The sequence below is a fragment of the Podarcis muralis genome, chromosome 5, assembly GCF_964188315.1.
Source record: "Podarcis muralis chromosome 5, rPodMur119.hap1.1, whole genome shotgun sequence".
Classification (NCBI taxonomy): Eukaryota; Metazoa; Chordata; class Lepidosauria; order Squamata; family Lacertidae; genus Podarcis; species Podarcis muralis.
In genome coordinates this window covers 50,874,170-50,887,734 of record NC_135659.1, presented here as the reverse complement: position 1 = coordinate 50,887,734, position 13,565 = coordinate 50,874,170, and the positions used below count along the sequence as shown (strand labels likewise).

At 42.1% G+C, this 13,565-nt stretch overlaps 2 protein-coding genes across 5 annotated transcripts in view; one reads left to right on the top strand and one right to left on the bottom strand.

The window, feature by feature from the left end:
- Window positions 1-419: 419 nt before the first annotated feature.
- TOE1 (target of EGR1, exonuclease) lies at window positions 420-6,908 on the top strand. 2 transcript variants are annotated; one of them, XM_028733664.2, is made up of 8 exons: window positions 420-550; window positions 992-1,112; window positions 1,419-1,459; window positions 1,894-1,990; window positions 2,222-2,380; window positions 3,213-3,472; window positions 5,125-5,299; window positions 5,992-6,908. In XM_028733664.2, exons 2-8 carry the CDS (start codon window positions 1,002-1,004, stop codon window positions 6,766-6,768), a joined length of 1,620 nt encoding a protein of 539 aa, XP_028589497.2. In that variant the 5' UTR covers window positions 420-550; window positions 992-1,001; the 3' UTR covers window positions 6,769-6,908. The 2 variants fall into 2 exon arrangements, with proteins under 2 accessions (XP_028589497.2, XP_077784911.1); XM_077928785.1 differs by lacking the exons at window positions 420-550; window positions 992-1,112; window positions 1,419-1,459 and having other exon boundaries at window positions 1,475-1,990.
- Window positions 6,909-9,151: 2,243 nt separating this feature from the next.
- The window catches only part of TESK2 (testis associated actin remodelling kinase 2), a 53,764-nt gene continuing 49,350 nt past the window's right edge, over window positions 9,152-13,565 (bottom strand). For all 3 annotated transcript variants that reach the window (XM_028733658.2, XM_028733659.2, XM_028733663.2), the window contains one exon: window positions 9,152-13,194. In XM_028733658.2, the coding sequence (XP_028589491.2) occupies window positions 12,188-13,194 (1,007 nt within the window). In that variant the 3' untranslated portion in view covers window positions 9,152-12,187. The remainder of the gene's footprint in view (window positions 13,195-13,565) is intronic.

The following is a 13,565-nucleotide window of genomic DNA, read 5'->3' as shown; positions in this document are numbered from 1 at the left end:
AGTTAGAAGTGGGGCTGTGGTCAAAAGCGAGTGAGTGAGAATGAGGACAGTAGGGAACAACAAGGGGGGAGTACAGCACATTGCAACTATGTCTCCTCAGAAGTAAGTCCTGCATAATTCAATGAGCCTCACTCCCAGATACGTAGGGTTAGGATTCCAGCCCTTAGTACGTATTGCTAGCCTTCTGCCTTCCGGACGCCACATGCAAATCGTGGGCAGAGAGCAATGAATGCGAATTTTACTTTGGTGCAGTAGGCTAGTTTTTACACACTCACACATCCTACCCTATCCAAGCCCAGAAAGCATTTTTAGAGTACATTTTTGCCATGCAAAGCTGGGCTGGTGAACAGCTGGGTGAGCTAAGGAGATTATGGGCCTGGGGAGAATGAGTGGGTTTGGATCCGGCGAAAGGCACTTGCGAAGACAGCTAGGCCTACGCGCCACCCTTAGAGGAAGGACCCCAGAGAGCAGGACGCTCCGGAAGCTGGCGAGTTGAACGACTAGGGAGATGGCGGTTGTCTAAGTAACTCGCAGGTGTCACTTCTCGAAGGTAAGAGAAGGTCTTTCGAAAGCACCTTCCGGGAGGAGGTATTGTGCTGAGCGGTTTCTTGCGCAGACGATGTGCATTCTCCTAAACGAGTTAGTGGCCAGGGACCAGGAAATGGTGATGGAGCGGAGGTTTAAACTTGATCTCACCTATAACGTGCACGTTATGGACCATGTACTGATGACTTTTTACTGTTCCCGTTCTAGTTCTGGTTTGAGCTTTAACGACATGAAGCATTTACTATACCTGGGGCTCTTGGTTTTTTTGCCATATAAAGCAGCGGTTCCTGTTCTCTCTTTTTTCCCTGAGGTGTTGTTATTTGATATATGCAGGGAACAATCTGTGGGTTGATTTTTTTTTTAAATTAGTCATTGGTATCCCCAAAGCAAAATTAACCATTGGGTTGTAAAAGTTATGCATGTCTCATCTCTTGTGTCCCAACAGTTGCATAAGGATGACTTCCTTGAAAGTGCCAGTCATCGATGTCCAGAATGATAATTTCAAGGAGCTCTGGCCATCCATGCTCTTGGCCATCAAAACATCTAGCTTTATAGCTATTGACACGGTGGGTAGAGTTGCTCTTCTTTGTGATTTCTCAAAAGGGGTAGGGGACTGTAACTTTGATGGTAATTGGGTTGCTGTCTTTGCTAGGGAAAGCTGACACCATTTTCTTTAATTTTTCCATTGGTCTAAATACCTATTCCTTATACTGCTTTCCAGGGTTTCAGACAGTTTTCCAGCTCTCCATGGGAGACATCAGGGGTTAAACATTGAACCTTGTACATGTAAAACTGCAACACTGAGCTACAACTTATTTTACATAACTTATTCTACCATGGAGTATAAATCTAATTGTTATCTTTGTCCATAGGAGCTTAGTGGGCTTGGAACAAGGAAGAGTTTGTTGAATCAGTAAGTAATGTGCTGCTTCTGTGTGAGTCCTTTATGAAGCATGATGTTCTCATTCTTGTTGTTCTGAATTATTAGGTCCTTGAGTATGAACAGCATTGTGGAGCATCTGCCGATATTTTCAGGAGTCTTTGTTTTTCCCAACTCAGTACCAGACACTAGTTGAATGGACCTATTGGGATTCACAGTGGAAGCAGTTCATCGACTCTGTGTGGGTGTGGATCGTTTAAGATGTGCTTGCCCATTTGGAGTAATCAGTTATTTGAGGGCAGGAAATATGCAAGCTGTGGAGAACAGGCCCACATGCTATTAATATGCTTCAAAATTCAGGCTGGTCTCGATCTTCAATGGGAAGGTGAAATTTGTCATGTCAATAGGGAAGCTATGGTTCAGTGGTCTAAATTTCCTACTAAGCTACCTGAGGCTTCTCCCCACAGGTGTATTGAAGAACGATACAAATCTGTTTGCAGTGCTGCCAGAACACGCTCCATTTTGTCTCTAGGAATTGCTTGTTTCAAACATCTTCCTGATAAGGTATAGTGCTCATTGTCTGGCTTTCACCCTAATTCTACTGCTGAGTTAAGAATGTGTTGCTTATAAGAGGATGGTATATTAAAGGTTCAGTCTTCAATGCATAAAGTTATGCATAAAGTGACCAGTATTGATTCTAGACACTAAAGGAAGTAGTTGTTGATTTCTAGGATGTTGCTGTTTGCACTTTTTCTGTGCTGCTCTCAATTTCTTTGAACTGGCCTGTATTTGCAGTCAGAGAACACGTACCTCTCCCAGATCTACAACCTGACCCTGCTCTGTATGGAGGATTATATCATTGAACCACAGTCAGTTCAGTTCCTGGTGCAACATGGCTTTGACTTCAACAAGCAGTATTCTCAGGGCATTCCTTATCACAGAGGCAATGACAAGGTATGGGGACTCTTTACTGTAAGGTATAAGTGAGGTGAGACCACAATGAGAAAGTAACTGGTTTCTTTCTTAATACCGGCTTGGCTTCATTTGCATTTCACACTTCTTTTGCTAATCAAAATTATCCACATGTATTTAAAAAAAATACTTTTACTGTATTAACATCAATTAACAACCCATAATGCATTTCACACTTCAGTGCCATGGGGCTGAATTGATGCTGCACCAACATGGCCACCACCTAGTCAAAGTAGTTCTGTGGAGCTTCTGTGGAAGAGTCAGTCTGCTAGCAGCCACAGAAAGGAAGCACCTGGGATTTGCCTGTTGCTAAAACAAGCTTCGGAGCCAGGCAGAGCTGGTTTCACCATTGAGCTGGAGGAGAACTGCCCTCACAGAAATAAGCCTGGGAACACATACCAGGGTCTGAGCTGAAGGGGTGGGAAATGTCCTGCACTTTCATCTGACAGTTCAGGTAGATGAATAAAGCACCATCTCTGCCTAGAGTACAGGAGAGAGTGGTGGTGGGCATCCTGCCTTTTCCAGGCTGTACCTCAGCGAAAACTAGGTGTGGTGGTTCTGCCCTAGGACCTGGGTCATGAATCCATAAGCAGTGGCAGAATTTGGCCTGTAGACCTGTACCATCAAAACAGGTAGGGAACTCCAGGGGATCAATGCCACACTCTTTTGCATTTACCTCTGCTGCCTTTGCCTACATTGACCGCCCAACACTTCTGAGGCTCATCTTCATCCAGGCTGTTCCCATATCAGAGAAACTATTGAAGGCTTTGGAAATGAGGCCAGCTAACCTTATCCCCTCTTTGCTCTCTCACAGGGAAATGAAAACCACAGCCAGACTGTCCGTACTTTTTTCCTGGAACTGATCCGAGCCAAGAAGCCCCTCATTCTGCACAATGGCCTAATTGATTTGGTTTTCCTGTACCAGTGCTTTTATGCTCACCTTCCTGACAATTTGGGCACCTTCACTGCTGATCTTTCAGAGATGTTCCCAGCTGGAATCTATGACACCAAGTATGCTTCCGAGTTTGAGGCACGTTTTGTGGCTTCTTACCTGGAGTATGCCTACAAGAAATGGTAGGTATCTCTTGCCAGGTCAAGCTGTAAGCACCCTGACAAGGATTCTTGGGCTGAGATCCATTGTAGCACAAGTGGACATTTGCCTGATCACATAAGGCTTTTCCTTCCTCCCCTCCCCCCCTTCACCTCCCCATGTACTCCCAAAATCTACTCTGGAGATTTGAGGGACCAGGTTTTAGGAGCACATGGGTGTGAGAGGTAGAATAGAAATTGGAAGTTCCATTGCACAGGCTGATTTCTGTTGGGTAAGCAGGCATACATCATTGAATGCTGCTCCTGGGCTTGAGTAACGAGAACACAACTGCTGGGTCCAAGGCTGCTGCTCTTCTATTTTTACCGGAAAAGGGTCTTATTTGGGTATGAATGTGTAGGGGACAAGAAGTATGAATACCATATCAAGTTAGTGACTTTGTTATTTTCCATATAGGTTATTCTATTTATGTGCATTTTGGGCAAATACTGTGATTCAGTTAAATCTTAATTGTGATTCAATTAAACCCCAGGTTCCACTACAAACTCATAACTCCACATGCATATACTTGCCTGCCATTTGTCTCAGGTTGTTCTCTTGCTACAGCTTTCAGCAGAAATTCTTTATAAGTTTAAATTATTATTATTACTAAATTTGTATTCTGCCCTATACCTGTAGATCTTAGGGTGGTTCACAACATAAAATTACAATATTAAAGACACAAAATACATGATAGAAATATGAACAAAAACAAACCAATAATCGCCCCTTCCACAACCCATTTTAAAGGGCATCAGGTGTCATTCGGCCAAAGGCCTGGTTGAAGAGGAAAGTTTTCAACTGGTGCCTAAAGATGTATAATGAAAATGAGTTGCATTTCTTTGTACAGCTTAGGAGACTGAAATCTCCTATTTGATACTAGAGCCTGGATTCTGAGTAAAGTATTTTACTTAATTCCAGTCCACAAAATTTTGACTGGCCTTGGCAGTTAGCCATAATTTATGGTCTCCACAAATTCTACTCCTTTGGCACATGCAGAGGACCCAAGAGATGAAGGGTCAGTCGCATTCCATGCTGTGCCTTTAAAACACTAAAATACAGCAAGAAGGATTCTCACTCAGTTTTCAGTATCTTCAAAATGTGGCACGAAGCAAAAGTTCTTTGAAAAAGAGACTGCAACAGTCTCGTCTGCCTAATGCGGTAGAAGATGGCTCCTGTCTTAAGTTCTCTGTGGCAGCAGAATGAAGGGGTAGGGTTTTTCATGTTGTCCTTGGCTACTAGCAGAAGAAACTAGTAGAAATGTGTGGAACTGACTAAACAACTCCTCAGGTTTTCTCTTCCCTTTTCTCCATTTCTCCACTCCCTGATTCTAATAATCAAATGAGATGTTTGCCTTCTGCTTAGAGAAAAGTGCTAGTTTGGGAAGATGCTCATACCCTGTTCGGGTGTTCCAGGTATCTGGCAGTCAGGGGAACAAGCAGCTGTGCTGATAGCATTTTCATGTGTCTGTGCTTCTCTTCTATGTATCTTTTATATTCTTATTTCTGCTTTAGCTCATTTTTCTACATGCAGGGGGCTTTCCTGTGAGTACATAGAGAAGCCTGTCCTGAAGGGCAGTTGATCTCCTTGCTCTGACACAGCCTCTGTTCCAGGTTCTAATGCTATTCTTGCCTTCCAGCAAGCGAGAAAACTACAGGTTGAAGAATTCAGAAAAGCAGCACCTCAGCATAGAGTTCTGCAACTATCCAGACAGCATAGCTTCCTACATCGATTATCGCTTCTGTTCCCTATCAGATGCCAGCCAGTCTGGGCTTGACCCTGCAAACAAAGTCACCATCTGTCAGACGTTTTCTGTAAGTATTACTTCTCTCTACCTTCTATCTTGAAAGTTTGTCAAATAGTAAATTGTAACTGGTTCATTCAGTGTGGTGGATATTCTCAGATAGGGATTATGAGGGCAAGCTGTCTAGGATGAGAGACAGGCTCTTGGGCTGGATGTGTGTGTGGCAGTGGGAGGCAAATGCTTATGCTGTTATGGTCAATTTTAAAGCATGGTACCTCTTTCTGCAGCTTTCTGATAAAAATAGAGAGGTGCTAACTTTTAATAATGAGGGTATCTGGGAGCTTACTAGGGAACACAAGAGACCTGCTGGGTCAGGCTAAAGGTCCATTTAGTTCAGTATATTTTCCCAACAGTGGCTCAGCCCAGAAGCCTGCAAGTAATACATGAGGTTTGGATGATCCAGAATAGTCTTTTAATATTGCTATTTTCCAGTTAATCAGCATGGCACAATCTCACAAATGTGATAAATATCCAGAAGTTAATGTTGAAAGTTGCTCTAGGGCAGCGTTTCTCAAATTTGGGTCCCCAGCTGTTGGACTACAACTCCCATCATCCCTGACCACTGGTTCTGCTAGCTAGGGATGATGGGAGCTGTAGTCCAACAACAGCTGGAGACCCAAGTTTGAGAATCACTGCTGTAGGGTATCTAAGATCCAATGATATTTTCTCAAGTGTGCTAATGATTCTCACTCTCCCCTGCAGGCCTATGGCTGGTGCCCAGATGGATTGAAGTGTTCACAGTCTCACAACATTGACCTAATAATTAATGAAGATGAGAACCACAAAGAGGACAAGCGGAAGAAAAGGAAGCAGAAGTGGAAGCACCGGAAGAATTTTGTAGAGCCCGCAAAGGAACCTGTGTTGAGAAGCCCTGAGAAGGAAGGAGAGGCGGCTTGCAATATGGAAGACGGTCCCCCATCCAAGCAGTCCTGTTTAAGCAACATGGTTGCTCCTACTGTAGATTCTGCAGGCACAGAAACTGTATCCAGTAATGAGGAGAGTTCTATGGATGTAGAACGAGAACTAGGCTTTGACACGGCAACTGATACCAAGATGGATGAGGAACAAGCCAGTGCCACAGACAATGAGGGCATCACTTTATCACCATCCAAAGATGGGCCACAACAAAGGGCAGCAGGGACTGAAGGATCAGGACCAGAAGTCCAGATAGAGTGTGCTTCTGTAGTGACGGCTTTGTCTGGCACCCAGAACCCAGTGGCACCAGTGCCTGGCTGTTCAGAGGGTGGTATTCACCGGGCTGGCTTTGATGCCTTCATGACAGGTTACATTATTGCCTACGTCCGTATGCTCAAAAATGATGAACACAAAGACTCAAGTGAAGGGCCTTGGTTGCCGGACTGCCATAACAAAGTGTACCTCAGTGGGAAGTCTGTCCCCCTTCAGATAGTGAAAAGTTTGTTTTCTAAATCCTCCAAAGCTCACAGCCAGAAGATGAAATTGGCTTGGGCTAGTAAGTAGAGCTGGGAACCCTCCTACTTGGGACTTTACATAAGAGCTGTTGAAAATAGCAGCAGCTTCTACCCACAGTCATCAAACAAAAGCAGCAGACTGTGACTTTATTTTTAAACACCTGCACAATTAAATTACTCTGTAAAGTACTAGAATTTCCGTTTTTGTTTGTTAAAGGTAGAGCCTTTATGTACACAGGACCAGGCAACTGTCTTAAACATGGGAGAGCTATGAGAAGCCCTAATTTATAGCATATTAATTTAATCCACTCATTCAAACCAACAGCATGAGAACCAGAAGCTTATTTTTGTAATGACCATGGAGACCACTTCTTCTCTTGCATACAAAGACCAAACAGCTTCTTCTACCATACCACTTGCCTGTTCGGTGGTAAGTTTGCTGCAGAATAAATGAGTAAGAAGCAGCTAGATGGGCTTCTGTGAACCTTAGTTTGCAAAGGGCAGAGGAAGGTATCTGCATCATATTCTGCATTCTGTTGTTCTCGAACTAAATCAAACTGCTCAAGCCTTGGAGTGTACTTTAGGTAAAACCTACTGGAAAACATAAAGGATCACAAATGCTACCTTTAAAGTCATGTTTGGCATTAGTAGAGGGGAAATGTGCCCAGCCAACTAATGCAGTTACAGCTGAGGTTTAATCTCTTGCTGGCTGCCTTTACTTATAAAAGGCTTTTAATCTTACTCAACTTTGTCACCACTAGTTTTAGCAGGGAAAGAAAAGAGTCTGTTTTGTTAGTACTCTCTTTCTCAGGCCAAATGATCCTTCCACCAATTACAGTAGTTGCAAAGACAGTGGCCTCCCCATGCTGTGGAAGTTTGGCCCTCTGACCAATCTAATCTCAGTAGAAGTATAGTATGCCCAAGTATCAGCTGCGCACGAACTTCCTTTTTGTGAACAAGCAGAAAGCCTTGATCGATCATAGTGCTTGGTTATGCCCAAATGGCTTCCAAACAAGCCAAAATATGCAGTTAAAGATTTTAAGTTTGCTTATATATCTTAGCTTGTTTGGCAGCTATTAATCATCTGTTCATAGTGGGAACAGGAAACTATGCTTAACTAGGATTTCCTGGCTTGTTTCATAGCTCAACACAAAGGGAGGAGCAAAGCTTCCATGTGTGGGTGCCTGACACTCCTGCATATTGCAGCTTAGAATTTATTGTCATAGCACAATTATCAAGCAAACTTGGTATACAACTAAATCAGTACAGCAGGTGTGGGAAACCTGTCACTCTCCAGATGTTACTGAACTACAACTCCCATCAGCCCCCACAACTGTGGCCAGTGGTGACAGTTCATCAACATCTGAAGAGCCAAAGGCTCCCCACATCTGCAGTACAGATCAGCCATAATTCTAAATCTATCCAGTATTTCTTACTCTTCCCCCCACCCAAATATATTTATACATTAAGCTTCTCTATATTTTCCTTCCCCTTGAATTTATTTTGCTTTTGCTTTTCTAACTTTTGTTTTCTGCTTCTAACACTGATGGTACATTTTAATTCACTGGTTGCCACTTATTGCTAATATTCCTAATTGATGGTGATCTGTGGGTTTCAGCTACAAAGGAGTTGTACGGGGAAAAGAGCAGAACATATTAATCTACCACTTTTGCCTGAACTGGTGCCATAACGCCCACTGCCAACACTGGTGTACTATAGCCTTTTGGGCTAGCCCTGCATGTGTTACAAGAGGTTGTTATAGCTGCTAGTCCTCAGAAGTCCTGTTCACATAAGTAGCGGAGCCAAGCATCCCAAGTTTATTCAGGACAACTATAAAAGTATTGAATATAACTTGATTTGTTGACATAAGATGTTGTGATGACTACTGGGTTAAATGACTAAAAAAAGATTATACCAAATACATGAAATAGGCCAGAAGCAGTATGCGTCTGAATACCTGTTGTGTTGGGGAGGATACTGTTTATGCATTGCTTCTTGACTTTATGGAAATGTGACTTGACCACTGTGGGAAACAGAATGATGACACTTGAGTTCAAAGCACAGCTTTGATGAAAGATCAGGACGAAAGGGGGGGGTGTGTATTTTCTAAGCTGCATACTGTTGGGTAGTTGGAAATAAAAACAGCTTCTTGGGGGGGGATCTGAATTCCACACAACAAATGAATAGTAACTGTCTTTGTAGCATGAAATACTATAAAAGGAACCTCTGTGAAATCAGACATTTACCAAAGAAGCAGACTATCACATCCCTTAAAAGTTGCACAAGAAATGCAACTGTTTCACTGGATTTCATACTGCTCAAGCATTATTCTCGCCCTTATGCTAGCGCAGCAGCTCTTGCTCTGGCGGTCAGAGGATGCTGAATCCAGGCTAGAGCTTTCTTCCTTAGCTCTGTCTTTTCAACCACAAAAGTAGATTTATTTGTTTTTATTCTGAAAGCAAATTGGGAAACAGTTTACAAAAACTGACAAAGAAAACATTCAAATACTTTAAACTAGATTCATCTTTGGTTACTTATTTCAGTTCCAGTAAAACATACTGCTGCTGTAGTTCAGGAAAAAAGTCAAACCAAGTAAAACATAAAAACCAATATTTGCCTTCTTTACACATCCATAAATATCTGCAGTATTAGAAAAATGTTTCGTAAAGATTCTTTTCTGGCAGTGTTAAATTATACACAGGCTACAGACTTTTTTCCTAAGATTTAATGACAAAGTTTAGCTATTTACAGACTGCAAATATTAAGACATAAAATTCCTTCATAAATATGAAAATAGACCTTGCAAAGATCTTTAAACCTTAATCAAATATTTGGCTGCCCCCAAAGGTTATTTTTGCATAGAAATGTAGTGACATGCAGTATAAACAGCAGCATTAAGTGCAAAGAGGAATTATTCAAGTGTCTGTAGTTAAACTGGCAAGAAACACCAGTGTTCTTGGACAAGATACAGCAACCAAGAATAACCTATCATACTCTGTCTTCTGCTGGGGTAGCAATTTGTTACATACAATTATACACAGTCATCTTTCACCAATCAGTCACAAGTATTGCTGCTATTACATGTTTAATAAATGTAACATAGAAAGATTGAGTGAATTAAAAACAGATTGGGGATCTTAGATGGGTCTGCAGGTCGCTTGTAAGAAAGCAAGTTGCATCTGTCAGCAAATCAAAAACATGATAAAAGCAAAATTCACTATTGTATTTGTACAAAGCACTGCCACTGTCTTGCCACAATCTGTATTCATTACAGCTAATGGCCAACAGCTGCTCTGCAATACTGGCTCTAGACTGCATACCCAGAAGGCCAGGGGCTCTTACATGTTGTAAAAGTGGATAGTATACAATTAATTTTAGCCACACAATGACCAAGGAATTGGCTTCCACCAAGCTCCTTCAAAATGAACTCCATTACAGTGTGGGCTGGAGAAATGTCATGCTTTCTGTACCAGGATAAGAGACTAAAGCCTTGCACTAGCATTCTGCTAAGAATGCAGAGCAGCCATATAAGCAGCGACCCTCTTCCCCAGCTCAAGAAAGAATACCACATCTGATAGGTTGTTTGCAGAAAAACTGCATGAAAGCAGGAAAAACATAGATGAAGCAAAATTAGAGAGGCCACTTTTTTAAATCTTCACAAAACAGTAAGAGCACAAGTCAAACATCTAAAGGCTACAGGGTTCTAGGAGCTCACACATCAACCACAGACCAGAGTAGGCAGCAGTGTGGACTCCTTTCATGGCCTCTAAAGCAGACTCCAGTGCTCAGTTCTTTCAGTATCCATGCACTGATCAAGAGTAAATGCTTCTTCCTTGGAGGAACAAAATGTTACTATATCCTAAGTGTGCAGTGAGATGGTAACACATTTATTTTTCACTGTCTTTAAAAAAATGCATGCAAAAAAAAAGCTGTGGGGAGTTCTCTGGAAGGAACTTGACAAGGGTAAGGGCTCCTATATAAATAAGGATAGATTGCAAAAAGATGTTACTGCTGTCAAGGTTGCAACAAGCAACTCTTGGGCAAAATATTGTTACCTGTTTTGAAAATATTTCCATATCTGTGATCCCCAAGTTATTGCTTGATACTTTTCGTGGACTTTCACCGTTTTTATGGTTCCTTTTTGAGGGGTTAATAAGAGAGGACATCTACACACATCAGGAAGCAGCACTGCTTTTTTATTTCTTCCCCACAGGGGAGTTCTCATTAACCTATTATATTAAAATAAGGGACTAGAGTCAAGACTTGGGACTCCAATCCCTCTTATTCAGCACATACTAACTTCTCTCTACTTTGAGCATTGTGCTGGACTTGATACTCAGAAAGAGAGACCAGTAAGGACTGGGAGTACTATTTCTGCAGCTACAGTCAGAGTCTAGTGAACAAGCATCCCTCTTCCAATGGAGGAATCTCAGTTGAGGTACTTTTAAGTTGTACAAAATGTAAATACAGACCAAGTTTCCATATGTGCACACATCTGTTCAGAGTGTGTGACTAACCCACATGGAGAGGCTGATTGAAGAGTTGCACAAAGAGCTGGACGGAGCTGGATTTTAAGAGAATGCTGATGTGGAAGGGCTGGCTTATTTTTTAAGAGCTCTCATGTCAAACACTTGGATGGTTATATACTTAATTTCTTCTACAATATAGAATTGGACATACTGAAGAGTTATAAACACACAGCTGTTCATCCTCTTTGTGCACTTCAAATTTACTGAATAGGCATTTGGTTGCACAGCACCTATTATTGCTTAAGGAAAATGGGATTGACCTCTTTCTTGGTCATGGTATTAAGGTGACCAAAGCAAGTAATAATTGGACAAGGAATGCTTGAAGTAGGAATCTGAGCTGTTTGCTTCCAGTGTTTGATACTGGATTGGAAGAGGTAGGAAATTTAGCTCCAGCAGTCAAGTCTGACTTTCTTCAGTGGAAGTTTGGGTTTCAGACCAGCACTATGAACCTGTCATTATAACAGAGGTACAGGATGCTACCACCTTATCTATCTATGATGTCCCAGCATTGCCAGTTTCCATCTTGTTATACTCAATAAGAGGTCATTTATACCTGCTCAGCAGCTCCCAAGAAGGGACACAAAAAGAGTTTTATAGATTTTTTTAAAGGAGGATGCCAAGTTTGAAAGAATTTCTTCAATGGGATCTAAACTGTGTACTCAGACAGAAAATGGCTTCTAAGTAGAGGCAAGCCTAGGATCCCAAATTTATGGCCCTGCATTGATCCAGGCATTCCATGGAGATATTGTTCTCTCCTTCTGCCTGCAGTAGCTGCCTCCTGAGGTACGGTAAGGGATTATCTCTCACACGCTGACATACATGCTGTCTCTCCAAATGGACTGGTCTGGTTGCTACACTTTGCTAGAGTATTCTGAAATAAAAAATTAAAAAAGCAAAGAAGTTGGGAGGAATATGCCACCATGGTATCATGGCTGAACTTTAAATGTCACATTTTGATTGCTCGCATACTGATGCTGGTGCATCTGAAGATGGCAGAGAAACAAGATTTGAGATGTCACTATCCACTGCCTCAAAAAGAGAGGCTTCTCTGCCAGACTGTGGGGAAGGGTTAACACTGAACAATAGTTTGGAAGACTCCGACCTAGTGGAAGGCATGTTCCTTTGAGTTTCATCTTCAACTTCCATATCTTCAGAGGAGATGCAGCTCAAAAACATCTCTGAGGATCTACTATCTGAATGGTCTAAATTATGTGCCAAGATACCATCTACATTCTGGGCAACTTGCCCCCTGGGCTTTCCAAGTTCTGCTTCCTTAGCAAAATTTACAGGGCAGTATCCATTTTCATCTTGGGGCTCCAGTCCATCAGAATAGTCCATTTCTTCCTCCTGCAGAGGAGGAGAAGGCGAGTCCTGCCTATGATGTTTGGCCTGAAAAGGAGGAATCTCAGACACTCCATATTGACTGCTGCTCAGTAGCTTCTGCCGCACTTCAGCCCCCAGCTGGCTGGGATCACATCTACTAATGGTTGAAGAGAGATCCCCAAATGTTCTATAATCTTTATGCACAAATTCAAGAGATCCTGGAAGTGATCTGCTCCGTCTTGCAGGAAGGAAAGAGGAGTCCAGCCAGTCAGTGTTAGAAGTCTGCCGGAATGGGGTCTGGTTCATCTTTAGACACCCTTCTGCCTCCGGGGAGTGCAAGTCAAATACAAGTGATATCACAGATTTGCTTGGCAAATCAAAAAATTTGACCTTTCCACCTTTCAAGTCTTCCCTAGAATTGAAAGGGTTGACTTTCCGGTTTGCCCCTTTGCTTGGTGTATAGTAGGGGTCCTGAACATTTATCTTGCGGCAAGGTTTGCGAGAGAATATGTCTGACTGACTGCGCGATAGCCAGATATTGCGCCGTGGACGGGGTGATTTAGGTGGAATCTTGTCATCCAGGGAACTTAGCCTTTTTACTCCTTGTCCCCTCTCTAGTAAACCTAGAATGGAGAGAAAAAGAAAATCAGACTTAAAGGATGTTGCTAGTGACAGGGTTAGAATGATACAGAAAAAGATCACCAGTGTACATATGACATTCTGTTCAGTCTTCCACAAAACCCCACACCTTGGAAATGTATGGACTCACATGGAATTCTGTATCAGATGAGATCTAAATAATTTTTTATTCATCATAAGTAGGAAGTAAAGGTCTAGTGTAGAATATTAGTACCAATAAATAGTGTTTAAAGTAATCTAAGGATTGATATGATCTCTAACTCCTCATGTTCATCCAAAATCTTTTCTCTAAGTCAACATTTTACTGCTTTAAGCTTCATTCTGCATAGACCATTAGAGGGGAATGAAGTACCAA